This window comes from Ovis canadensis, chromosome 13 (genome assembly GCF_042477335.2).
Source record: "Ovis canadensis isolate MfBH-ARS-UI-01 breed Bighorn chromosome 13, ARS-UI_OviCan_v2, whole genome shotgun sequence".
Taxonomy (NCBI): domain Eukaryota; kingdom Metazoa; phylum Chordata; class Mammalia; order Artiodactyla; family Bovidae; genus Ovis; species Ovis canadensis.
In genome coordinates this window covers 52,697,535-52,720,839 of record NC_091257.1, presented here as the reverse complement: position 1 = coordinate 52,720,839, position 23,305 = coordinate 52,697,535, and the positions used below count along the sequence as shown (strand labels likewise).

The 23,305-nt window shown below is 56.9% G+C and overlaps 1 protein-coding gene and 1 long non-coding RNA gene across 10 annotated transcripts in view; one reads left to right on the top strand and one right to left on the bottom strand.

Annotated features, from left to right (window-relative positions):
- Window positions 1-599: 599 nt before the first annotated feature.
- Window positions 600-4,539, top strand: LOC138417483 (uncharacterized). Of its 8 annotated transcripts, none has more exons than XR_011248153.1 (3): window positions 600-1,056; window positions 1,598-1,714; window positions 2,403-4,539. It is a non-coding gene; the product is annotated as an uncharacterized lncRNA (long non-coding RNA). The 8 variants fall into 8 exon arrangements; XR_011248152.1 differs by having other exon boundaries at window positions 2,400-4,539; XR_011248150.1 differs by having other exon boundaries at window positions 2,220-4,539.
- A 273-nt stretch (window positions 4,540-4,812) lies between these two features.
- The window catches only part of LOC138417477 (sodium- and chloride-dependent glycine transporter 1-like), a 32,834-nt gene continuing 14,341 nt past the window's right edge, over window positions 4,813-23,305 (bottom strand). The window contains exons 5-18 of one of the 2 annotated variants that reach the window (XM_069547751.1): window positions 22,397-22,549; window positions 18,805-18,961; window positions 17,966-18,097; window positions 17,326-17,596; window positions 10,750-10,882; window positions 10,407-10,541; window positions 10,222-10,325; window positions 9,581-9,818; window positions 9,358-9,492; window positions 9,140-9,239; window positions 8,951-9,051; window positions 5,879-6,049; window positions 5,559-5,749; window positions 4,813-4,987 (exon numbers count right to left, since the gene is read on the bottom strand). In XM_069547751.1, coding sequence (XP_069403852.1) covers window positions 4,900-4,987; window positions 5,559-5,749; window positions 5,879-6,049; window positions 8,951-9,051; window positions 9,140-9,239; window positions 9,358-9,492; window positions 9,581-9,818; window positions 10,222-10,325; window positions 10,407-10,541; window positions 10,750-10,882; window positions 17,326-17,596; window positions 17,966-18,097; window positions 18,805-18,961; window positions 22,397-22,549 — 2,109 coding nt within the window. In that variant the 3' untranslated portion in view covers window positions 4,813-4,899. Of the gene's footprint in view, window positions 4,988-5,558; window positions 5,750-5,878; window positions 6,050-8,290; window positions 9,052-9,139; window positions 9,240-9,357; window positions 9,493-9,580; window positions 9,819-10,221; window positions 10,326-10,406; window positions 10,542-10,749; window positions 10,883-17,325; window positions 17,597-17,965; window positions 18,098-18,804; window positions 18,962-22,396; window positions 22,550-23,305 lie in introns of those variants that run through there. The other variant, XM_069547750.1, reaches the window with a different exon arrangement.

Below are 23,305 nucleotides of genomic sequence, written 5' to 3'. Positions count from 1 at the left end.
CCAGGGGAAAACAGAATCAGGTAGGAAAAGTGCAGAGGAGCAGCCAGGAAAATGACCGAGTGGGGCACTGGGGCAGGGGAACGGGCAGGGGCGGCAGGGGGAGCGGGGAGTCGAGGGTCAGAGAGCCCGCCCACACCCCAAGGCGCTCACCACAGGCTTCCCTGCACTTCACACTGCAACCCTGGCTTCAAGCAACGGGGGCTCCTTGAGACGCTGCTCATCTGGCCCCTTGGTCCCCCTGGACCTACAGCCTTCCTCCCCTCCTCCGGTTTCTCCCACACTCCTCCCTTTATTTGTCTTCCTTGAACAGCCTAGTCCGTTCCTGCCCCCAGAAAAGGCACGGAAGTAATAAACCCACCGGGCTCATATTTCTCGGTTCTTTCACCTGCCCTGGAGTCTAAAGGTGCCCAGGGATGAAAGGTGCTTGGAGTCTGGGGGGTGCACGGTTGAGACTGCGAAACCACCTACCACGGCTGTGGGTTGGGCTTTGCCAGCCGGCACCGCCCTGGAATGGGCGGAGCCGGGTCCCTCTGGGGGCGGGGCTTGAGTTGAGGGCCCCGTTTCCCTGGAGACGGCCGCGCGGAAGAGGCGGGGCTAGGGCCTCCAGGCTCCCGGGGCCGCGACCTGAAACCAGAGCCTCCGACAGTCGATCAGTAGTAGAGCAGAAGAGAGCGCCAGAGGCCAGCGGCTCTGGACTGAGCAACTCTAGTCGTAGGGACGGGCGACGGAACGGAATGAGGCTAGGGAGAGGCCGGTCCGAGGGACAGGCTGGAGGCGTGGCCTGTGAGACCCGGAAGCTGGCGAGGCGTCAGGGGGTGTGCCCGGCCCTGGGCGACTAGTGGTATACCAGTAACCCAGCGCTCCGAGCTGTGGGTCCCGCAGGTCCAAGTGTGCGACCGCGCGTCTTGCGGGCAGCGGCGTTGGCGGGCCATGCCTGGGGACTCCCAGTCGCTGTGGGAACTGGTGGAAGAGCACGTTCCGCTCCCGAAGCGGCCCGAAGTGAAGAGGATTCTAGGGGAGACGACAGTGAATCTGAGCCTGGAGCTACGGGCAGAGGTGGGGCGTCGGAAGGTGGGCCCCACGGCAGACCTGTCCCACGACTCGGATGCTTTTCTCACCTTCTAGGGGTCCCTAGTCCTGCCCAGTAACTCTCAAGCTCTTGTCGGATCTCACTGTCCGCCCAGTCCTCTCCAATTTAACTGCCCAGCCCCTCATTCCCCCAGCTTCCTTGCCTCCCTTCACTTCCCTCCGCAGTCACCGAGGTGCCCCAGCTCTCCTTGCAGGTAGTGATGTTGCGATCATTGCTCCAAGAGGCTCGATCTATCCAAGCCTCTGGATCGCGCCCCACCTCTGACCTCTCCTCCTTCTGGCACCACCGCCCCTCTTAAGAGATCTTGTGTGCCAGGAACTGCGGCAGCTGCTCCAAGGTCTCCGCCAGAAGGCCATCTGTGAGGGCAGGTTGGAGCTCCAGACCTGGGTCTGGGCCCTGTCTCCAGAACTCAGATGGGCTAGCCTGGCAACTGACAAGGGGCCAGGGTCGCCTTTCCTGTGGTTCCCTGGAAGGAGCCCCTGAATTGCCTTTATGCATCTTCTGCAGGGACCAGACTCAAGCTTGGGTCCAGTATAGCCCCAGGGTCCTGCGCTTTGCCTTGGAGGAGCCCAGGTGTGATTTGCCAGAACAGGAGATGTTCCAGATGAGAGCTGGTGAACCCAGGTATAGTAGTAGGAGAGACGGGATCTGTCCTTGCTGGGCAAAGGACCCCAGCCAGCTGGTAGGTCCCACCTGCGGGCATGGAGGAGTTCCTGGTCTGGGACTGACACTTCTACAGCCACCTGTGGTAGAAGTCAGCCCATGAGGGCTGCAGAGGCCCAGCAAACACGTGTCAATCCTGGACTTGGTTCGAGCTGGCTTTTAGAGTACGAGGAACAGATTTCCAGACAGATACAAAGAGAAGCGCTTTGCAGGAAGAGGGAGAAGTACATGCAGATATGAGTGGAAGGAAGGACTTCATCCAGGGGCCAGGTGTCCCTCAGGCTGGGATAGCCAGGCTGTGAGGACTGGGTTAGAGAGGGCTAGGGACTGAATGAGATAAATCAGCAGCAGCGTGTTCATCAGTGAATGGTAGCAACTTATGTCTCACACGTCCTTATGAAAGGGGTGATGTCCCATTTTGCAGATGAGGATACTAAAGCTCATAAAGTATGATTGACTTTCCCAGATTCACACAAAGGAAAAGGTGGCAGAACCCATGCGCAATCCCAGGCTCCAGATCTCCTTTTAGTGCCATGTTGTGTTGCCTTTGTGAGAAAGCACAAAATTGTCTAGGAGAAATGGCGTTTGTGTCCTGAAGGCCTGGGGTGAAGCAGCATGGGAGAGTGAGGTTCACTTCATCTGCCAGCAGCTGTCACTGGGACCTTAGCATCATCAAGGACCAGCTGAACATGTCCCACACTGACCAGGCTGCTGGACACCTGCGGTGAGGCCCCCAAGTGTGTGCAGTGAGGGTGGAGACAGGGAGGGTGGGACTGTGGATGGACCCTGATGTACTGGGACTACTGGGAGGAGAAGGGAGGGAACATACCTGGCTGGGAGACCCACGAGAGTGGGGCTGAGGTGGAAAGGGCAGGATGCTGATGAGGTTGCTGTCAGGAATCAGTCAAGTACAGATGCCTACAGGGGCCTTGGCCTGAGGACTTTTATCCTGGGAGGTAGGGAAGAGATGACACACAGAAGAGTTTTTAAAGCAGGGGCAGGGCTGTGATGTGGGAGAGAATGGAGGCAGGAGGACCCACAAGTCTAGTCCTATCGTGTAGAAGAGAGAATGCTGCTCCTCAGGGTGGGCCCTGGGAGGCGGGCAAGGAGAGAGGACACACCCTGCCCAGGAAGAGGCTGGCAGGGCTGCAAGGCTGTGCTGGAACAGCATGCGGGCAGCAGAGGCAGAGGTGGACTGAGATAGGAGGGCCTAGAGGAGGCTCCTGGGGAGGCCAGGGGTGGGGACCGCATGCAGGGCTCCGCTGAGACCCGGGTCTGCAGCGCTGCCTCCAGTGCTGCACTGTCCATGTCCCAGGGCCCGCCTAGAGGAAGAGTGCCATGCGCTAGAGAGGGAGATTCCCATCCTGCAGGTAAGCTGCAATCCTGGGCCACCCTGCCCCCAGCCCTTCTGCTGAGCATAGACGCCCCAGTGTCTCACCCAGGGTGGGTCTCTGTGTGTCTCTGCCTGCAGAGGTTGTGTGAACCCTGGGTCCGTTTTTCCTGTGTGTACACTTACATGTGTGATCCTTAAGTACGTGAACCCATATTCCAGTTGAGTCCCTAAGTCCGAGGTCAGCACTTTTAGATCAACTGTTGGGTCTGCCTAGGTCTTTTGCCTCCTTCTCTTCCCCAAGTCTGGGTTCAGGCCTGCCACTCCCTTGCCAAGCTCAGCTTTTCACGGAGAGGTTGGTGTTCCTCTCAGGAGTCCCCCCAGGTGGTTGGGAGGAAGAGACTGCATGGGCTGGTTCCTGTGCCCCACCATGGGGATTCTGGCCTGGGCACCCTGCCCAGTCCTGCCCTGTCCCTGCCGTAAAGCCAGGTACTGAGCCAGCTCTCCCTGCAGCGCTGCCTGGAAGACGAGTATTCAGGGGCCCCTCAGCCCTCTGAGGCAAACCTAGAGCCCAGCCTGGCAGGTGAGGACCCTAGCAGGCCCCAGAGCACCCAGCGCTCCGCTCCCACTTGCCCCCACCCCGTCCCACCTTGCTCTTGTAACACAGCCTGGAAGACTAGGTGCTATGTTTCAGGGAGAACCTCTCCTCCAGAGCTAAAGGGACAGAAGGCAGCCATGCAACAGGAGCTTCAGGCACCCCTGAGGCCTTCCTATTTCTCCCCCAGGCACAGGTAACCCAGAGCAGACAGACAGCTGGATGGGGCAGGCTGAGTGGCAGGCCACGGTCCCCTCACAGCTACTCCCTCCTATTCAGGCCACAGCTCTTGGAGTCCTCCAGCCAGGGCACCGGACTCCTGCCTTGCCTCCATGGGGCTGCTGGAGTTTGGGCCAGGCTTCTCCAGTGCTGCCTGCCTGCTCCCCTTCTGGAGCGCTGCCCCAAACCTGCCACTGGGGATGGAAGAGTCAGTGCCTCCTCGGGAAAAGGCCAGCTTCTGCTCTGATGTCCAGTGCAGCACCCCAGGCCCCAACCTGAAGGGCTGCTCAGGAAGGAGGCTTCAGCTTCCGATGGAACTCGTCCTGTCTGCTACTGCTCTCTTTCAGCTGCCAGCGTCCAGCCCACTTCAGATCTAGTCTAGGATGAGCCCTCCCCAGAATTCCACTGCTGTCTGTCTGTCTGTCTGTCTGGCCCCCACCCTACCTTCTCACCAGGACCTCAGTGTCCAGTCCTGACTGTCACAGCCTCTGGCTCTTCTCCTCCCAGGCATCCCCCCAAAGGCCTGGCAGGAGGAGGTCTTGTCCCAACCCTGACTCATGTGCCCCTGGAGGACCCAGACAAAGCACAGCAGCAGCTCAGAAACAGGAATAGAAATTTCATTAAAACCTACGGACTTTAAAATCCTAGTGGTACGCAGATGGTTGGGGGTGGGAGGCACACTGCTATTGCTACAGAGGATTAGAGGCGGCTCTTCTGGGACTGTCACTGCACAGAGAGGCACAGAGGACGGACACACAGACACTGCAGGGCTTAGGGGAAGGAGTTTCGTCTCCAGAGAGTGGTTGGGGCACATGGGCTGGGGCAATTTGGCACGTGAACAAGGGTAGCCCAGTTCGGGAAGACTGGGCTTTAGCCTGGCAGTGGTAGGGCAACAGGGTGTCGTTTAGAGTCCACTTCCCCAGGGCTCTGGGCTCAAACCTCCTGTTGAGCATCACCCCATCCCTACCCACCAGAAATGAATTCTTTGGGTGGGTTCTTGGGTCATGGGCCTCTGCTGGGCAGGCCCTGACAGCCAAGGCTGGAAGGAGGTTCAGGGACCTCAGAGCTGCCAAGTGACATGCAGGCGGGCCTGGAAGACAGATAGGGCCCAAAGCCAAGGCAAGGGGGTAGCAACCACAGATAAGACAAAAGGGCCGGGCCACACAGCCTGACCCGTACGTAACACTCACAGCGCCGCCCCCCTGCCTCCAGGTAGGAAGATCTGAATTAGCCTGAGCAGAGGCTGGGGTCCACCCCAAGGGCAGGAACACTGGTCAGGAGGCCGAAGATTCAGGGACAGGGACAGGTAGGGGACCCACCCAGAACCTCAGCTCAGGGCAAAGTGTGGGGGCATCAGAGGCCATGTGAAGCCCAGCAGGCATCTGGGGACCTGAACTGAGAGCCTTTCAAAGTGCTACTGGGCCCCCCAGCAACCCCCACATCACCGACACCCCCAGCTGCCATCTTGGCATCTGAAGGACCTGTAAACACTAGGGACACGAGCACAAATGACCATGCTAGCAGTGGTGGCCAAGGTGACAGGGGCCACCCCTGGCCAGGACGTGGTGGGGGCAGGCGGGGACGCCTCTCCACTGTCTCCCCAGGCTCTGAGTTGGGAGCACAGGGTGGGGGTGGGGCACTCCCCCAGCAGCTGTGCTCACATCTGGGAGTCCTGCAGACGGATGGGGTCATTACTGCCCACCATGGGAATCTGGGCCTTGTCTGGGTCCAGCGGCTGGAACTCAAGCCCATCTTCAGGGGAGGGTGGAATGGTGGGGGCGTAGCGCCCTGTTCGGTGCTCCAGGAGGGCGGGACCCCAGTCTCTGCTTGGCTTTGTTGAGTTTTTCAAACGCTGCAGGAGAGGTAGGCATGGGGGAGGGAGGGACGGGCAGGCAGAGTGCATCAGAAGGGAGCCCTGGAGCGCCATCCATCCATCCACCCCCTTCTGATTCACCTGGCTGCCCCTGCCCCCACCCCTCACCTGGAGGAAGGTGTCCCCATCTGTTATCCGGAAGTAGAACAGGGCGTAGAATGGAATGCAAATAACAGAGGACAGAGCCATAAGGAAGCCAATGGCCTCGGCCCAGCTTGGATACTGGTATTCGTTGTAGGTGATTGTCTCATACTGGATCACCAGGAAGATGAGAATCAACTGCAAAGAGTGGGGGTTGGGAGTGGGCGTGAGTCCTGCCCAGCCCCACGCAGGCCTTGGGCCTCCTATCAGCACTGCTCCCCTCCCTCTCCAGTTTCCCAGACTAGAAAGAGGCATATCAGGGAGGGCAGGGGTGACATCAACGTTTGCATAGCAGAAGAAGCTGATGGCACCAGGGGTCCAGGGTATGATGGGCAGGTGGGCACTGCGGAAGGGGAGGGGTCTGGCTTCTGGAGAATCCTGAAGCAGGCAAGAAATTGTTCAGCTGCCGTGGACCTTGGAAGTCAGTTATACTCAAAGAGTTGCAGCGGCCCCCCACTGCCTGCTGAATTAAGGCCAAATCCGTGGCCTTTAAGGCTTCAGGGGCATTTTCCATCTACTAAGCATTTTTTTAACTGCGGTGTTGGAGAAGACTCTTGAGAGTCCCTTGGACTGCAAGGAGATCCAGCCAGTCCATCCTAAAAGAGATCAGTCCTGGGTGTTCATTGGAAGGACTGATATTGAAGCTGAAACTCCAATATTTGGCTACCTGATGCGAAGAGCTGACTCATTTGAAATGACCCTTATGCTGGGGAAGACTGAGGGCAGGAGGAGAAGAGGATGACAGGATGAGATGGTAGGATGGCATATCCGACCCAATGGACATGAGTTTGGGTAAACTCCAGCAGTTAGTGATGGACAGAGAGGCCTGGCGTGCTGCGGTTCATGGGGTCACAAAGAGTCGGACATGACTGAGCCACTCATGAGCTGAAACATTTTTTGAATGTTTCCTCCAGACCTGGGAGCTCCTGGATTGTACCAGGTCTAGGTCTCCAGTGCCCAGCACAGCGCCTGGCACAATCTCATGTGCTGATCTGAACTGACTTGTGCAGAGAGGTGGGAGCAAGGTGGGAAAGAAAGGGAGAAGTCCTGTGAGTCTATGGCTGCAGAGACGGCAGTTGGAAACGCTTTGGAAAGAGCCAAGGGACACCAGAGATAAAGCCTAGGGTTGCAGCAACAAAAATACTACAGGAAGCAGAAAGATAGGCAGGTGGCTCATGGGCCACTTGGAGGGCCTGGGACAATGGGTGCTGCTTGGCAGGAGGCCTCAGCATACACCTCCCAAGCCTTCAGCCGCATCATGGAGCTCAGGCCCCACCAGCCTTTTTAGGGACTAAATTCCAGAAGTCAAGACCCACACCCGGGGGATGGTGCACTTAGAGGAACTTATAACAAGTTTCCTGAATGGGACTAGAGCCTGATCTAATGTGTGGACAAATTCTTTATTTGAACTGATAGAAGGATGGAGTTTGTAAAAAAAAAAACAACAAAAAAAACCTTTTCAACACTATGAAGAAGTAAAGCCTCCAAAAGAAAGCTAACAGCCCAGAAGCACACGGTCCACAGAGCCTGGCATCCTCACCTGAGGGGATTCCAGCCTGGCTTTCTGAGCAGAGAGGCTGCTGCGGGCTTTGCCTCAGTTTCCTGGAGACACCGGACCCAGGCTTCCTCCTTCCTCCTGCCCTGCCTGGGTGGTGCCCTGGGTCTTCCCACAGGGCGGCAGTTTCCTGGGAGCCCTGGAGGATGAACTCCCCCAGGGCAGGTCCTGGGCCAAAGCCATAACCCCCAAGGGCACAGCACTTGGCTGTGGTGTCTGCCCTCCCGTGCCTCCCACCGCTTACGGGATACTTCCTCTCCTCCTGTTTCGAAGCTGAGCCAGTGGCCAGAGCTGGTGCCAGTGCCAGGCTTGGGAAGATCCCACATCCCATGTGATAGAGGCCTCAGCCCTCAGGGGCCTTTTAAACTTTTTTCCAGGAACATGAGCCAATGTGGAAATCCGGTGCTGACCTCTCCAGGGCACAGAGGAACTGGCACGAGGGGGTGGGGGCAGGACTCCAGACACTGCCCTGACCATCAGGCTAACCCTTCTGTCACTCAGACAGCCCTGCCTCTTCCCTGTGGAGGGACCATTACACTAGCAAATCCCTACACCCCCCACCCCAGCCCCGCCCCCGACTTCTCACCCTGATCATAAAGGAACAAAATCAGAAGGTTTGTAGTCCACAGACCACTCCTCCTCCTAAACTTGTTTCTGGTGCAGCATGGGCCCAGCACACACGCTCCAGATCAGACCACCTGCTTTACATGAGGGCTCTGACTCTTAGAAGCTATATAACCTTGGGTCAATTACTTAGCATCTCAGGGCCTCAGTTTCCTCGTCTGTAAAGTGGGGATAATAATGAAACCATGGAGAGTTGTATCACGAGACTTAGAATATATTGTTCCTGGTCATGGTGGGCTTTCCCTCCACCACTTCCACTCCCTGCTGGGGGTCTGTCTTCCAGGTGTTGAATACTGGTAGAAACCCAGAACTCCCCCTCCCAAGCTATCCTATTCCAGGGTGGCTTGGGAGGGTGTCCCAGATCCTGAGCTGATACCTGACTTGCACAGCCTGCTTCTGGAACATACATTCACACCACATACCCTGAGCACTCCAAGCACCTCGGCTATGAGGGACTAGAGACACGAGCTCAGTGAAGCTGTCAGAGACCAACGCCAAGGTCAGTTATGATACCCGAGGCTCCTCTGGGGAGATGCCAGGTGGAAATACCAGGGAGGGAGGGCCAGCTCTCAGCTGCTGCCAGCCTATTTTCCCCTTCTGAAGCTGGGCACTGTCTTCCGTCAAATACAGGGCCCTGTGCTCCCTTCCTAACCCAAGGCCAGGGCTTAGGTGGTTCTGAGTCTCCACACCTGTCTGACTCTGTACAGCTTCGCTCAGACTTCCAGTGACCAGAGCTGTGGGTGCGGAGCCCCAGGGGGAGCTCTGGCCTAATGGTTGGGCTTGTGCTCCTCCTCGGCTGGTTCCCAAGACAAGGACCCTCGCCACGGGGGCAGCAGGGGAGGGACCAGTGAGGAACTTACAAAGATGATAGATGGTGAGATTATGCGCCAGCAGATCTGGAAGAAGAGGGGCGGTGGGAACCCCAGCATCATCTGGATGTCCTGGAAGTAGTTCTGGTGCCCTGGAGAGAGGGAGGTCAGCAGTCCACAGGACAGCGTGAGCAGGCAAGGGGCTGGGACACGGGAGGCCGTGGGAGCCTGGGCGCTTACCGTAAATGTACATGATGCACACACACATGATACAGGAGATGATGACCAGGGAGAAGCTGGCCGCGTAGTTGTCCATCAGCAGCAGCCAGTAGATGCCTGCCTACGGGCCAGTGGGCAGCTGAGTCGGGGGTGCCTGAGGTTACGGGCCCCTTCTCTCTGCTCCTTCCCCCTATCCCCTACCCTGGCAACTTCGGCCCAGCCTTTGCCTTGGCTCTTACCTGGCTGGTGAGGGGAATACCCAGAAGGAAGCCAGCCACAGCTATGCCCAAGGTCACATAACTCTTTCGCTGTAGGATCCACTTGTTCCCTACCTCATCCACAAGGGCTGTGACCAGCGTCTCTAGGAGGCAAAACTGCAGGACACGGCCATCAGAGCAGGGCCTACCCTTGGCCCTGCCTCCTCCCACCCTAAGCCACTGGCCCAAGTCGCGTGCCTCGTACCTGGGTGCCCAGCCCCATCAAGATGAGCATGAAGAAGAAGAGCAGGGACCAGAGTGGGGCGATGGGCAGCAGTGTGAGGGCCTCTGGGTATGCCACGAAGGCCAGGCCTGGGCCGTGTTCTGCCACACTGGACACGTCTTCACCCAGGTGATTGGCCATGAAGCCCAGGATGGAGAAGATGACGAAGCCGGCATAGATGCTGGTGGCACAGTTAGTGATGCTGATGACGACACTGTCTCTAATGGGGAGGGAAACACGTGAAGAGGACACGCAGCTTAGTTCCTCCTGCCCAATTTGGGCCAGCAGACTTGAACACAGGGAAAGTTCTGGAACAAAAGTACCCCCAATCTCCTCTCTGGTCTGTTCTGGGCCTCTTTAAGTAGGTGTGAGGGTCTTGAGTCCTTACAGACCCCTGGGGCATCACTATTGTCACCCCTTCTCTCTTCTGCCCAAGTGTTCTCTGTTCTGCAGTGACTGGAATCAGACCCGGCATTGCCAGCAGCTCCAGGCCGTGAGTGGAAGGGACGGTGCTGGCGGGCCAGCTGGCTGCACTGGATCTGGTGGGTCTGGGGGAAGCAGGGTCAGGCTGCAGAGAGGGCAGGAACAGGGGGCAGCCCCAGCGCTGGTGGAGAGACTCTCACCGGTAACAGTTGTTGTGGAACTTGTTGTAGGAAGCCATGGTGATGAGCCCGCCCCACGCACAGCCCAGCGAGTAGAAGATCTGGGAGGCGGCGTCCCCCCAGACCTGCAGGAGGAGCTGCAGTCAGAGGCTGGCGCCTCTCTGCCCCTCCCCGCCCCTCCAGGTCACCTTCCACCCACGGCCCACCTTGGCCTCCAGGATCTTGTCCCACTGTGGCGTCAGGTAGTACTTGATGCCCGTGGAGGCTCCTTCCAGGGTCATGCCACGGAAGAACAGGATGGTCAGCACCACGTAGGGGAATGTGGCCGTAAAGTACACCACCTGTGGGTGAGAGGGGCCCCACTGGACTCCTCTGGGCTCTTCCCACTCCACCCCTCAACCTGCCCCCTCAACCACCACGGGTCCTCTGGTCCCTCTTTCCCTCCTACATGCTTTCATCATGCCCCCACCCACCCCTCCACACATAAAACCCAGGCAGGGAGGCAGGCTATTTCTGGGTGGGCACAGATCCTGGAGGGAAGGGCCTTACTTTCCCTGAAGTCCTGATCCCTTGCATGAGGCAGAGGAAGACGACCACCCAGGAGACAAAGAGGCAGCTGAGGAGGTGCACCTGCACCTCCCCGAAGTTTCCAATGTCATCTGACAGCTTCAGCACGTAGAACCTAGAAGGGGATACTCTGGCACTGAGGGCCAGCCACACCATCCAGCAACACATTCCCAAGGCCCAGGGCCCAGCCTGGCAGCTCCCTCCTTTCTCACAGAGGCCCAGCAGCTGGCTTGTCTGGGATGGGAGCCTTGGTGAGGCCCCAGCCCCAGCCTGCCCAGGCCTCTCTGCCTGTTGCCTCTCCCAGGATCCTCGAGGGTGCCTGCAGGCCACACCCCAGGCCTGGGCTAGCTCCCTCAGCCCCTGGGGTGTGGAGGTCTCCCTGTCCCTGCTCAGACCCAGCTTAGGCCTTTCCTTTAGGAAGCCCCTCTCCTCCAGACTGGACGCACCCTGTCTCGTGTCACCTCCTCCAGGAAGCCTTCTGTGATCTTTTCACAAACACTAGTCCTCCAACTCTGATGAACAGAGGGAGGCAGTGGAGTACTGAGAAAAGATGGAGGATTCCCAGCTGGCACTAGTAGTAAAGAGCCCGCCTGTCAATGCAGGAGACGTAAGAGATATGGGTTTGATCTCTGGGTTGGGAAGATCTCCTAGAGGAGGAAATGGCAACCCATTTCACTATTCTTGCCTGGAGAATCCCATGGACAGAGGAGCATGCAGGGCTATAGTCCATGGGGTCACAAAGAGTTGGACATGACTAAAGTGACTTAGCACACACACTGGAGCACACAAGCCTAGACTTGAACCTGGATTCCTCTCCTGAGTGTGCATGACTCTCTGGAGCCCTCTGCCATGCCAGCTCTGTTTCTTCAGCCTACTGGATGTTGATGTGCCAAGCCCTTGCTTGATGCTGGGCATGTTGACCTAAATCAGGCATTGTGGGCCCTGCCAGGAGCGTCTTAACCCCATGGGGAGGAACACACTAGAAGTATTCCTGGAAGAGGGGAGGCTTGAGCCAAAGTTGGAAGGATGGGGAGAAAGAAGGTGAAGAGAAGAGAAAGCACATGCCAGGCCGAGGGTACGGGTCAGGGTCAGGTCATGACGTGGCAGGAGAGGGTCAGGAACCGCCTGGCATGTCAGCAGCTCAGGAAGGCTGGAGGAGAAGGGGAGGGGAACAGAGAAGGATGAAGACAGGAAGGAACAAGGTCACGAGAAGTTGTGAAGTCAAGATGCAGAAGTTTGGATTTTATTCTGAGAGCAATGAGAAGCTTCTGGAGGGTTTTTAGAAGAGGTCTCTCAGGGCCTCTCCTTGGCTCAAAACCTTGTAGCAGCTCCCATCTCTGAACATGGAAAGACCAAAGTCCATAAGCGGCTACAAAGCCCTTCATGACCCACTATCTCCTAACTGCCGTCCCTCAGGTCTCCTCTCCTCCGGCTCCCTCCCTCCTTACTCGCCGCTCCAGCTGCGTGGGGTCCCTTGTTGCTCCTTAAATGTGCCAGGCCCTCTCCCACCTCAGGGCCTTCACACGCGCTCTTCCCTGTCTGGCGTACTCTTTCCCCAGACCTCCACGTGTCCATATGAGTGTGAGATCCGTGCAGGCACACAGGGCCCCGTGCTTAGAAGGGCCTTGTGCTTGGTTTAATGTCCTGCCATTGCCATCTTGAAATTCTGAACAGCCTTGAACAAGAGGCCCCACCTTTTCATTTTGCGCTGGGCCCCACAAATTACACACAGCTGGGCTTGTCGACATGGTGGCCTCCTTCCTTGCTTCCTTCAAATCTTTATTTGGGTGTCCTCTTTGCAAAGGGGCCTATTCTGGATACCCAAGATTAAAACTGCAACCCCAGCCCCAGCCTGGCTCACCTTACCCCATTTCTGGCTGTATTTTCCTCCAGACTATGTCTCTTTCTATCATACTGTACATTTTACTATTCAGTTTGTTATCTGCCTTCTATGAAGGCAAGGGTTTTTGTCTGTTTAGTTCATTCCTGTATCCCTCCAGTGGTTCTCAAAGTGCCTGGCACAGAGCCATGCCCAATAAGCATTTGCTGAATGGATGAGTGAATTAACATCATGGAAAATGGACTGGGAAGAGTAAAGGGGAGTATCTGGAGGGCGACTGGCTTGGCTGTTGGAGTTGTCCAGGCTAGAACTAATGAGCAAGAGACAAACTATTGAGCCTCAGTCTCCTCATCTTTAAAATGGGCATCATAACTTCAACCTAAGATAATCTGTAGATAAATTTAGAAAAATACAGGCTCCTTTCTTTCCCCTCTTTCAGTGAAAACTTCTCAGCATAGCTTCATAGGCTGTCCTCTAATCTTAGCTCTTTTTACTGTTTTTTTCTAACTCAGTTATCAAACCTCATGAAAACATGTTTAATACCTTGTGAAGGGTGGTCACCCTGGTCCCTCATGGGGCAATGTTGCCAGGTCCGGGATTTGTTTCTTTGCTCAACCCACCGGACTGTCAGACTTGCAAGCACCTGAGTAGGCCTCCTCTGCCTCCAATCTTCTCCTAGGCCGCCCTTCATATTGTGACCTGCAGAGGGCGCTGTCCAACACATCCCTCTTCTGCCAAACTCCTGCCTCTGTGTTGGTTCACTCAACAGGCATCAGGGTCAGAAACTTTCCAGGCTCTCAGTCCATGGGGGAACCAAAGATAAAGGGATGAATAAGATCCACCCCCTCCTCCCAGGAGTGGCTCCTGGACTCTTGAGGCTGTGCTTTCCAATCTTTTCCCTTTGGGACATGCAGAAAAAAATAATCTGGGCCCATGGGGCAAATAGACAAGGTCACTCAAAGCTGAAGGTAGCAGGGCTGGAGATTCTGGGCTGCCCAAGCCCAGCTGGACTGTCACAGTATTTAGGACACATCGTGTTGGGAGCCTCTGCCTTCCAGAATAGCCACAGGGTCAAGCACCAGCATTCAAAGTAAAGAACCCATTCCTTGCTCAAAAGACTCTCTAAAAACTTTGTCTAGTTACATATGTGACACTGGTAGTGCTTTGTATTGTTTTCTTATTGCATACAATACAAAGGTTTAAAGAGTTTGGAAGGCTAATCTGCTGAACTCTGTCTTTCGTTTATGGCACCATATTTAATGTTTGGCTTTGGTTTTGGACCATGTGCTTTTGAGACCAAACAACTAACTGAAAAACTTTCGGAACCACACGTATTTACAAGTTGGCTTTCACATAACATCTCTTGACTTATTCTGCATCATTTTTTAAGTTCCCCAACCAGATGGTAAATGCCTTGAGAGCAGGACACTCTCATCTATTTCACTGCATCTCTAGCAGTGGCTATCACTGTGCTTCCTGAGCCCCATCACTGCTCTTAGTGATTTCTGCTACCTCTTTATAATAACAAGAATGATGTTGCATCCACTCCCACTTAAAGGATGAACAGTTGAGACTTAAAGAGGTTTGGTGACCTCACAAGGCCAAGCTGGTATGTAGCACAGCCAGGATTTGAGTGAGGGCTGGGTGGCTCCAGAGCTGGCATGAAGACACTGAGAGAGGGGTGCTGGGATCCAAGTCTCATTGGATGTCAGGTGTCTGCTGGGGAGATGAGGGCATGGTCCTGAGCTTAGGGCCTGCCTGGCAGGCATCAGATCAGCTCTCAGAGGACTGTAAGGTACTTCTGTAAAGATGTGGTGAGGACAGGGAAGGCTGGAGGCCAAAGGGTGGGTGAAAGGCAGACGTGGGCTCAGAAATCTGTCCTGGGAACTCTTCTCCCTTTAGAGGAGTCCATCTTTCTCTTGATTTGCTTTGTTCACTTGTAAAATGGGAATATTTTATAAAACCGGCACACACTATCCAATAGGGTTGCTATGGGGCTCAAATGAGATTGTGCAGCTTTCCAAAGGGTCGCTGGAGACTATGGACCCAGAATGCCTGCAGAGTATCATCGGCCTAACTCTCACTAGGCCCCAGGCACAGCGGGGCATGCATATCCTGACATATGTATATCCTGACACAGCATTGCGGCCTAGTTCCTTAACATCGGGGAATCACCCTCTGAATCTGAAAACGGGGGTGATGTCATATACTATGCCTAGCACATAGTTCCCTGGTGGCTCAGGGGTAAAGAACCCACCTGCCAATGCCGGAGACTTGGGTTTGATCTCTGGGTTGGGAGGATCCCCTGGAGAAGGAAATGGCAACCCACCCTAGTGTTCTTGCCTGGAGAATCCCATGGACAGATGAGCCTGGAGAGCTACAGCCCACGGAGTTGCCAAAGAGTTGGACACGACTGAGCAACGAAACAACAATAAGCACATAGTAGCTGCCCAGAAATGGGGGTGCTTGCTCACCTCATCTTGCTGAAGCTAGCTTAGACAGCCCTCTCAAAGGTCACTCCCCTAGGCTCTCCAGGAGAGGGCAGCAGGGAGCGAGCCATCCTGAAGGGAAGGAGTCCTGCCTGGGACTGCGGCTCCTTAGGGAGGCCTGGCTCCAGCCTCAGACAAGGAGTGGAGTTCAGCGGGCCATCCTGTGGACCTCCTGACCCGTGGCTAGCTCTCTTGGAGGGAAATTCCCCTCTAATTGCACTAGATAAAATCTCCTGAGCTTTGCCAAGCAGTAGCCCCACCCTGGAAGACAGCCCCTGGGGTGATAATTTCTGGAGCCTCTCCAGGCTTTGTGCTTCTGGAACCTTCCAGAAGCTTCTCTCTAGATCAAGTTGCCCAGTCCACACCATGCCCCAAATGTAGCACAATACCTGAGTGGGAGGAGTCTCCTACTCCCCGCTCTGTCCCTGCTCTGAGTACAGTCCTCGGCACCCTACTTGGTGCTCAGGAAATGGCCCATCCAATGACTGAACAACTGGATCTGCCCAGAGCTAATTTTGCCCAAACCTCACTGGGAGGCAATGGCTCTATGGTCTCCACCACGAGTCTTGAGGACGGTGACCACATCTTAACCGTCTTTGAACATCTACAGTGCAGCACAGGGCCTTCCCAGGTGGTTCAGTGGTAAAGAATCTACCTGCCAATGCAGGAGGTGCAGGAAACACTGGCTCAATCCCTGGGTCAGAGAGGTGCCCTGGAGTAGGAAATGGCAACCCATGCTAGTCTTCTTGCCTGGAAAATTCCATGGACAGAGGCACCTGGCAGGCTACAGTCCATGGGGTTGCCAAGAGTCAGACACGACTGAGCGTGTATGCAGCAGCAGCAGCCCAGGGACACTGGGCCCTGAGGCTCTGAGTGCTGGCCCTCGGCTTAGAGGAGGTGGACCTGCTAGGACTTTGAGAGACACTGGGACCTCCACCGCTCAGCCCTGACTCTCCATCACAGCGTGGAGAAGGCCTCGAACCCTCTGACCGGTAGGGGAAGCCCTGTGCTTTTTGATGTCCTGGCCTCCTCTGTCCTAATCCTCTGTCCTACCTGCTCCCAACCCCAGCTCCAGTCTGCCACCTCCGGGCTGCAGCTCACCTGCCCATGTCTCCCAATCCTTCTATACTTCCTTTCTCCCTCCTCTGGGAAGTCTTGGGTTCTCTATGATTTGTTTTTTGACCGGGTCATGCTTGGCATGTGGGATCTTAGTTCCCTGAGGAGGGATTGAACCTGTGTCCCCTGCAGTGGAGTCACTGGAAGCTCGGAGTCTTAGACACTGGACCTTGAGGGAAGTCCAGGGGAAGCGTCCTTGACCACCTGCTCTTGCCCTCACCACATCCCTGCATTTAGCTGCACTGAGGCCCCTGCCCCAAATAACTTTAACTACCCATCTCCCTTCTAGACTGTGACCTCCTCATGGCAGGGTCTCAGGGCCGTTCATACCCCATGGGCACACAGGGCCCAGCAGAGTGGACGCCATAAATGTTTGTGGAATGAATGAACGAGGCCTGCCTACCAGCCCACCAAGCCCTCTTCCCATGAGCTCCCCACAGGACGTGGGGAATTTCCTCCAGGATGTCCTGCTGGGCCCTCACACCCACCCAGCTGGGACGAGATGTTCCAAACACCCCCAGCAACAGCTTCTCTTCAAGCCAGCCCTGGGGACTCCATTCTCTGTCAGCACAGAGCTCAGGGGTGCCAGGCTGCCCTTCCCAAACACAGCTTGATAATGACAGCTCTGGGCACAGGAAACTTCCACAGCTCTTCTTTGGTTCTGCAGGGTTAGGTCTACGCTTCATTCTTATAAGCCCTCCACCAAGTCACGTACTCCCTGTAGGCTACCACATGGCTGGTGAGTTCCCCACACACCTGTTACCCTTCGTCCCAGTGGGTTTCCCTCAGGCTCATCTGCGACTAAGGGCCTCTGCCCATGCTCTTCTGCTTACCAGGAAGCCACCCCTCTTTGCCCTGACCCTCCTCATCTGACCTGCCTGACTGCTGGGGCCTCAATGCTGCTGTGTAAGGATGCTCACAAACTCACAGAGCCCGTGCGTCAGCCTCTCCTGAAGTGGGCTGCAAGCTCCTTACATTTCTTCCCACACCCCTGCCGGGCTCCACTCCTGGCACCCTCCCTAGACGGCAGACCACTGCCCTCGGCGAAGAGGGAGGGCTGAAGATAGGCTCCCAGGGTAACCCCCAGAAGCCCAGTTCCCATGGGGGCCTCACTTCCAGTACTCCTCGCTGGGGCTTGTCCTCTGGAGGGTCTGGTTGAGTGCCTGAGAGACGTTGCCAGGCAGGGCAGGAGGCTGCACGCTTTTAGTGATGTTGGGGTTATCCAACACGCTCACACAGTTGGGCGTGTTCCAAGGGTTATCGCAGTAGGTCCAGGGCAGCACAGACGTCAGGGACGAGAAGAAGTAGTAGAAGGCGATGCTGACCACCATGTTGTAGTATATGCCGATGTACGTGGACACCACGATCATGCCATAGCCCACACCTGGGGGAGGAGAGGGGCAGGAGCAGCCTCACACACCTAGCTGAAGGATGCGAAGCTAATTCTGAAGGGCCTAAGAGGCAGGCTTTCGTGGAGGGCCACAGAAGGGGCAGGTCAAAGCCTTGGCAGGAGCGAGCTGGGGGCTGAGTGGGGGACCAGTTGAAGGGCTTTTGTGTATGCGCGTGGTAGGAGGAGAGGGTGGAGGCCAAGTAAACAATGGATCCCAGCATGTGCCCCTGGCCTTGGCCACTGATGTGGACCTCGGGTCAACACCCAGGTTCCATAGGGGTTGGCAGTCTTTGTACAGATGGGTGAGTCAGCACAGCCCCCAGGGGCCCATGTGTATGTGTGTGTACCCCATCCAGGGCTCACCTTTGAACATGGGGCTGATCCTCCAGACCCCCAGGCAGCCCTGACTTGCAAACTGGCCGAAGGAGAGTTCCATGAAGAAGACAGGGATCCCACAGAAGGTGACCATGATGAAGTAGGGGATCAGGAAGGCTCCTGGTGGGCAGGAAGAGGGCTGGCTCAGGGCCGGCTCTGGGGGAATCCCACCCTCTTCCTGCTCAGGACCCAACAGCAGAACCTGGGCTTCCAGGAGGGTGTGCCATGCCCTGGACTGGAGCCTCAGTCTGAGGCACACTGCTCATGGCCTGGTTTTGAACTTGACAGGGGTTCCCAGGAAATCTGCTCTGAGTTGAACCCAGGTCCTAGAGCTGCCATGTTTGGGTGGGAATGGATGACTTAACCAAGCAATTTCACATACATTAGCTGAAAGTGAAGTCGCTCAGTCGTGTCCGACTCTTGGCGACTCCATGGACTGTAGCCTACCAGGCTCCTCTGTCCACGGGACTTTCTTAGGCAATAGTACTGGAGTGGATTGCCATTTCCTTCTCCAGGGGATCTTACCAACCCAGGGATTGAACCCGGGTCTCCCACATTGTCCCCTGAATCCTTTTGGGGCAGCTGTTGAAATGCTGGGGGTATAAAACTGAGACTTGGGAGGTTGGGTTGCTTTCCTCTCTACCTTTTCTCCCCTCGAGGGTTCAGGCTGCCAAGGTAAGGGGGTAAAGCGTATCTAAGCTGGAGGGGGGAGGGGTGGCAAAGGAGATTAGGGCCAGAGGCCAGCCTGTCTAGAGTGGGGTCTGTGCCAGAGGGGGTGGCTGGGCTCTATCCACGTGGGTGGTCCCTGCCCTGTGCCCACTGGGTACCTCCCCCGTTGCGATAGCAGAGGTATGGGAAGCGCCAGACATTGCCCAGGCCCACAGCATAGCCCACGCTCGTCAGTACAAACTCGATCTGGTTGCCCCAGTTGCCCCGTTGGAGGCTGTGGTCCTTCTTGATGGCCTCGTTGGGCATAGCACCATTCTGTGCAGACAAGAGAAAAGCCACCATCAGCAAGGCATTGGCATGAGGTGCCTGACCCTTCGGGCCTCCCCTAGTGGGGACACCAAGGACCCTCCAGGCCCCCACCCCTACCCTGGGCTTCCCCTCTGCTGGCAGAAGCTGCAGGCAGGCCTGGCAGAGGAGCACAGAGGCAAGAGTGGCTGCCAGAGGGTGCCAAGCGGGGCCTCCCTCACCAACCCCCAGCACCCTGTGCTGGGGGAACCAGCCCACCTGAGGAGCTGCTGCCAGCATCTGAGAGATGGGACACTGAGAGGGAGCTCGAGTTGAGAGCCCCCCAGCCCCGGCCCCGCCAAAGCCTCCCTTGTCCCCTCTGGGTAAGGATCTGGGAGCAGCTGAGCCTCATACCAAGCAGCCAAGCTGGGTTGGGCACAAAGGGGCCTGTGTCCAGACAGCCCCCCCACCCACCGCCATCATATCGCCAGGCTGAGCATGCTGCCCATGGCAGGTGGCTGTGGGGAGGGGACACTGGGCCCCTCCCCAGCTGAAGGCTTTTTCCAGGGGGCACCTGGTGGTCAGGGCTGTAGGGTACAAGAAGGGGAAAGCAACTGAGCTAGGCCAGACCTGAGGAAGGCATTCTGGAACTCAGGATGGGAGGGCCAGGGGAGCCATCTCTAATTGCCCATGACTGGGGAGGGGAGCCCTGGGGAAGCTGACCTGGGCAGAGGCGGGGGAGCTGCAGGCCATGAGCAGAGGGGAGGAGACCAGAGTTGTAGGCACCGTGCCAGACTTGGAGGACAGACTCTGGGGAGTTCTAGTTCCAGTTCCCTCAGGGGAACTAGGGAGTGACTCTGGAAAAGGGTCTCTGAGCTGAGAGAGCATGGGCTGCAGAAGAGGGCGCTGGTCAGGAAGGGCTGATGAGGGGGTTTGCTCCAAAGGAAGGATGTGGGCTCACCTGGGGAGCTGTGGGGCTGGACTGGGTGGCCTGAAGCCCACTGAGGACCCCAACCCCACAGTTGGGATTAACCCAGGAAGTCCCTTTGTAAGTGTGAGCAGACCCATTCCCCCCATGCCATGTCGGTTCCACCCCTCCCACTGAGTCAGCCACCCTGAACCGGAGCCTGCGGGGTCAGAGGAGTCTCAGAGGCAAGGGAGGACCCGGAGAGTCACCCACAGAGAAGCCCAGAGACTCCCTGAGTGACACAGACAGTCTCCCAGAGGTGGGCTGTTCTCCCGAGAGAAATGGCCAGGGTCCCTGAGGACATCGGATCAGAGACATAGCCGCTTGCCCTACGTGAGGTATGGCGCGGTAGTGACACTGACCCTCATTTTGAAAGAGACAGATTCAAGGCACACAGGCAGATAAACAAATGGGCCTGGTGCTTTGCCATGCTGCTGGACTCTGACACTGACCGACAGGCGCGGAGTGAGGGAATGGTCTCACCGGGCCTGCGCCTTCCAGGAAGGCCTATTTGGGAAGGCAGGCCCAGAGGCCCCCGCACCTGATGGTGGCCCTCCTAGCCACGCACTCTTTGCTCTCAGAGGGCACATCTGGGGGGCCGCTCCAGGCTTGCACAGCACGTGGGCACTTCTGCACAGACACGGTGTCACCTCCCACCCAGCACTGCCCAGAGGAGACCCTGAGCCTCACATGATCCTGGGACGTTTGGGGCCCAGTACCAGGAACCCTTCACAGAGCACCCAGGGCCGACCAGCAGAGCCTGTGTGCATTCATTCGCACACAGAGGTTTACAAGCACCTACTATGAACCAGGCCCTACCTCAGGCTCAGGAAATTCAGAAGGGAACAGAACACACCCCGACCCACTCAGAGCTAGAAGTCTAGGGGGAAGTAAGCCATTAATGAGGTAAACACATAATTTTTACATGCAACTTCAAAGTGACCACAACGAGAACGTGAAAGGATGACTAGGGTTGGGGTAGGAGCAGGGTGAGGTCACAGAAGGCTGCCCTGATGAAGAGGCTTGAAGGCCACCTTGGCCCTGGGAGAGGGCAGCTCCTAGTCCTGGCGTGACAGGTCCCTACAGAATCCCGGCTAAGCCTGTCACCACCTCCTAGGACCTTTTTTGGGGACAGGCCTAGCAATAGCGTGGGGGCCAGGGGGCATTTTTTCAGAGGGCATGAGGCCTGCCTGGCATAGTTTATCCATTCCCAAACAAAGCCCAGCCAAATAGGCTTCCTATATGTTGATCCTACAATAACAGTTTCTTCTGTCTGAGGCTTGTTTACTTAGGGGCACAATGGAGGACTGTAGCAGCTGCAGAATACATGGGTGGGGTCACGAAGCAGCAGTTATAGCCCTAAGAGAGACAACTGAGGATCCAGGGCAGCCTCACGGGTAGAGCAAGGGCAAGGCCTCTTGCAGAGACCGAGGTCCTAAAGTTTGATGTTCAAGGCTTGACCAAGTGCAGTGGGACCAGACTTGGGCCTCTGAGGTCTCTGCTCCTCCGTTGGTGTGGAGGGGCCCGGGAGGGTGGCCAGCAGCGAGTCGCAGGCTGACTGAGCCCTCGGGAGTCAGGGTGGCATTGATGAGCAGCACACTACTGAGCCTTGCGCTCAGCAGTTCAGCCCTGCTGGCTGTGCCCCTTGGAGGCCCGAGCCTGGGGGCCTGGAGTTGGGGATGGGACTGTGGCGGGAAGTAACAGACAACACAAGGGGTCTGCTATGCAGGAGGAGGTGCAATGAGGCCCTGCAAGAGCTGGGAGGAGCTCCAGCAGGAGCAGCAGCAGCCGCTGCTCCCTGGCCCTGATTCCCAGCCCTTCCGTGCCCCATTCGGGAGCTGTGGAGGGAATGCTGCCGAGGGGCCTGCTCCACAGCTAGGCCTCCGACTTTTCATTCCAGTGCAAGCTATGTGCAGGCAGTCTGACTGATGAGGGCATGGCGCTCAGCAAAGCACAGAGGAAGCCCACCTTCCTCCAAGGACGCTGGAGGGAAGGGTCCCTCTGTGGGGCTTCCTGGGGGCTCTAGTTCCCTCCCAGCCCTCCTCTGGGGACTCCCCTCCACTTCCTTCCTGGACAGCAATGCCCAAAGCCGGCGAGACTTTCCTAATGCAGCACACGTGGTTTTCTCCTTGCATAATTTTCCTCATTCTAAGCCCTCCATTCTTTTTTACCGGCTGGGTGGAAGGCCCGTCACAGATTGTAACAGTCCCTGCAGAAGCTGTTGGCTCTGAGGTGCCCACAAAAGAATTTCTTTGTGCTCATGGGTTTGGCCCAGACTGGTGGCCCGTCTGTCTGCCTAACCCAGCTCAGCACCGCCGACTGGCCAGGCTCCAGGCTCCTGCTGCCCATCACCCATCTCCCACTGTCTGCTGCCCCTTGCTGCCCTCCAAACCTCCCTCCCTCCCTCACACCTGGGTGGTGAGTTAAACCAGAGTGGCCTGGTGCCCTTCTGGGTTGGTCCCTCCTCCTCGGGCTCCCTGGATAGCCCCTACCCTCACCTCTGACTTGTCCTCATGGGCCTCATGGGTGGTGTCCGGGGTGGGGATTGCCTCACCCCGTGCCCAAGCTTCCCCAGGCTCAGCAGGATGCAGGCTATGGGACACGCCTTCCACGGCTGTGTGTATGGGATGGCTGATCATCCTCCATGACATCTGCCATGCAAAGACATACACACGTAAGACCCTCAGCGCCCCTGTCCTAAGAAGTCACTGAGGCAGCACTGTCCATGCCTGCACAAGATCTGTGACCTGTCTTGGGTTCACAACCTCGCACCCCACCCCTGCCCAGGAGGGTGAGCCACACTGAGCAGTCGCTTTTGTAAGTTTTCTCCCTAGCCTTCTGCCTTCTGTTTATTCACTGTTCTGCTGAGCTGGAATTCAGGCAGTTCAGCTCCGAGGGCAGAAACCAGAGCTCCCCCTACCCCACACCGCAGAGCCCCACATCCCCACCCACACCGCAGAGGTGCCCTCCCACCCAGCACCGCAGAGGCGCCCCTCCCTGCTCCGCGTCCAGACTCAGAGGCAGCCCAGGTTTCTACTCTGGGCGATAGCTGTGCCCAGGCTGCCAACTCCCACCCTCCAGGACCAGTGTCCACTGGATATTTCTGTGGATTGAGAGCTCTCTCTTCTGCTTGCGGTGGACACTCAGGACTCCTAGAGCAGGCCAGGCGGAGCAGGCCAGGCGGGCAGGCCCTGCTGGGAGCCGGCAGGCTTCTTGTCCAGGACGCTGAAGCCCCAGGATTTGCTCAAGGGATGAAGTCCTATCCAAGACAAACTTTGCAGAGAACGGGCAAGACCCTACATCCTAGACTGACCTTGCACCAAACCCATATCCCTGGCAGCCTGCTCTGAGCTCCAGAGCGGGGATTCAGGCAGCACAGCTGTGACAGTAGGGCGTGGCTGCCTCAG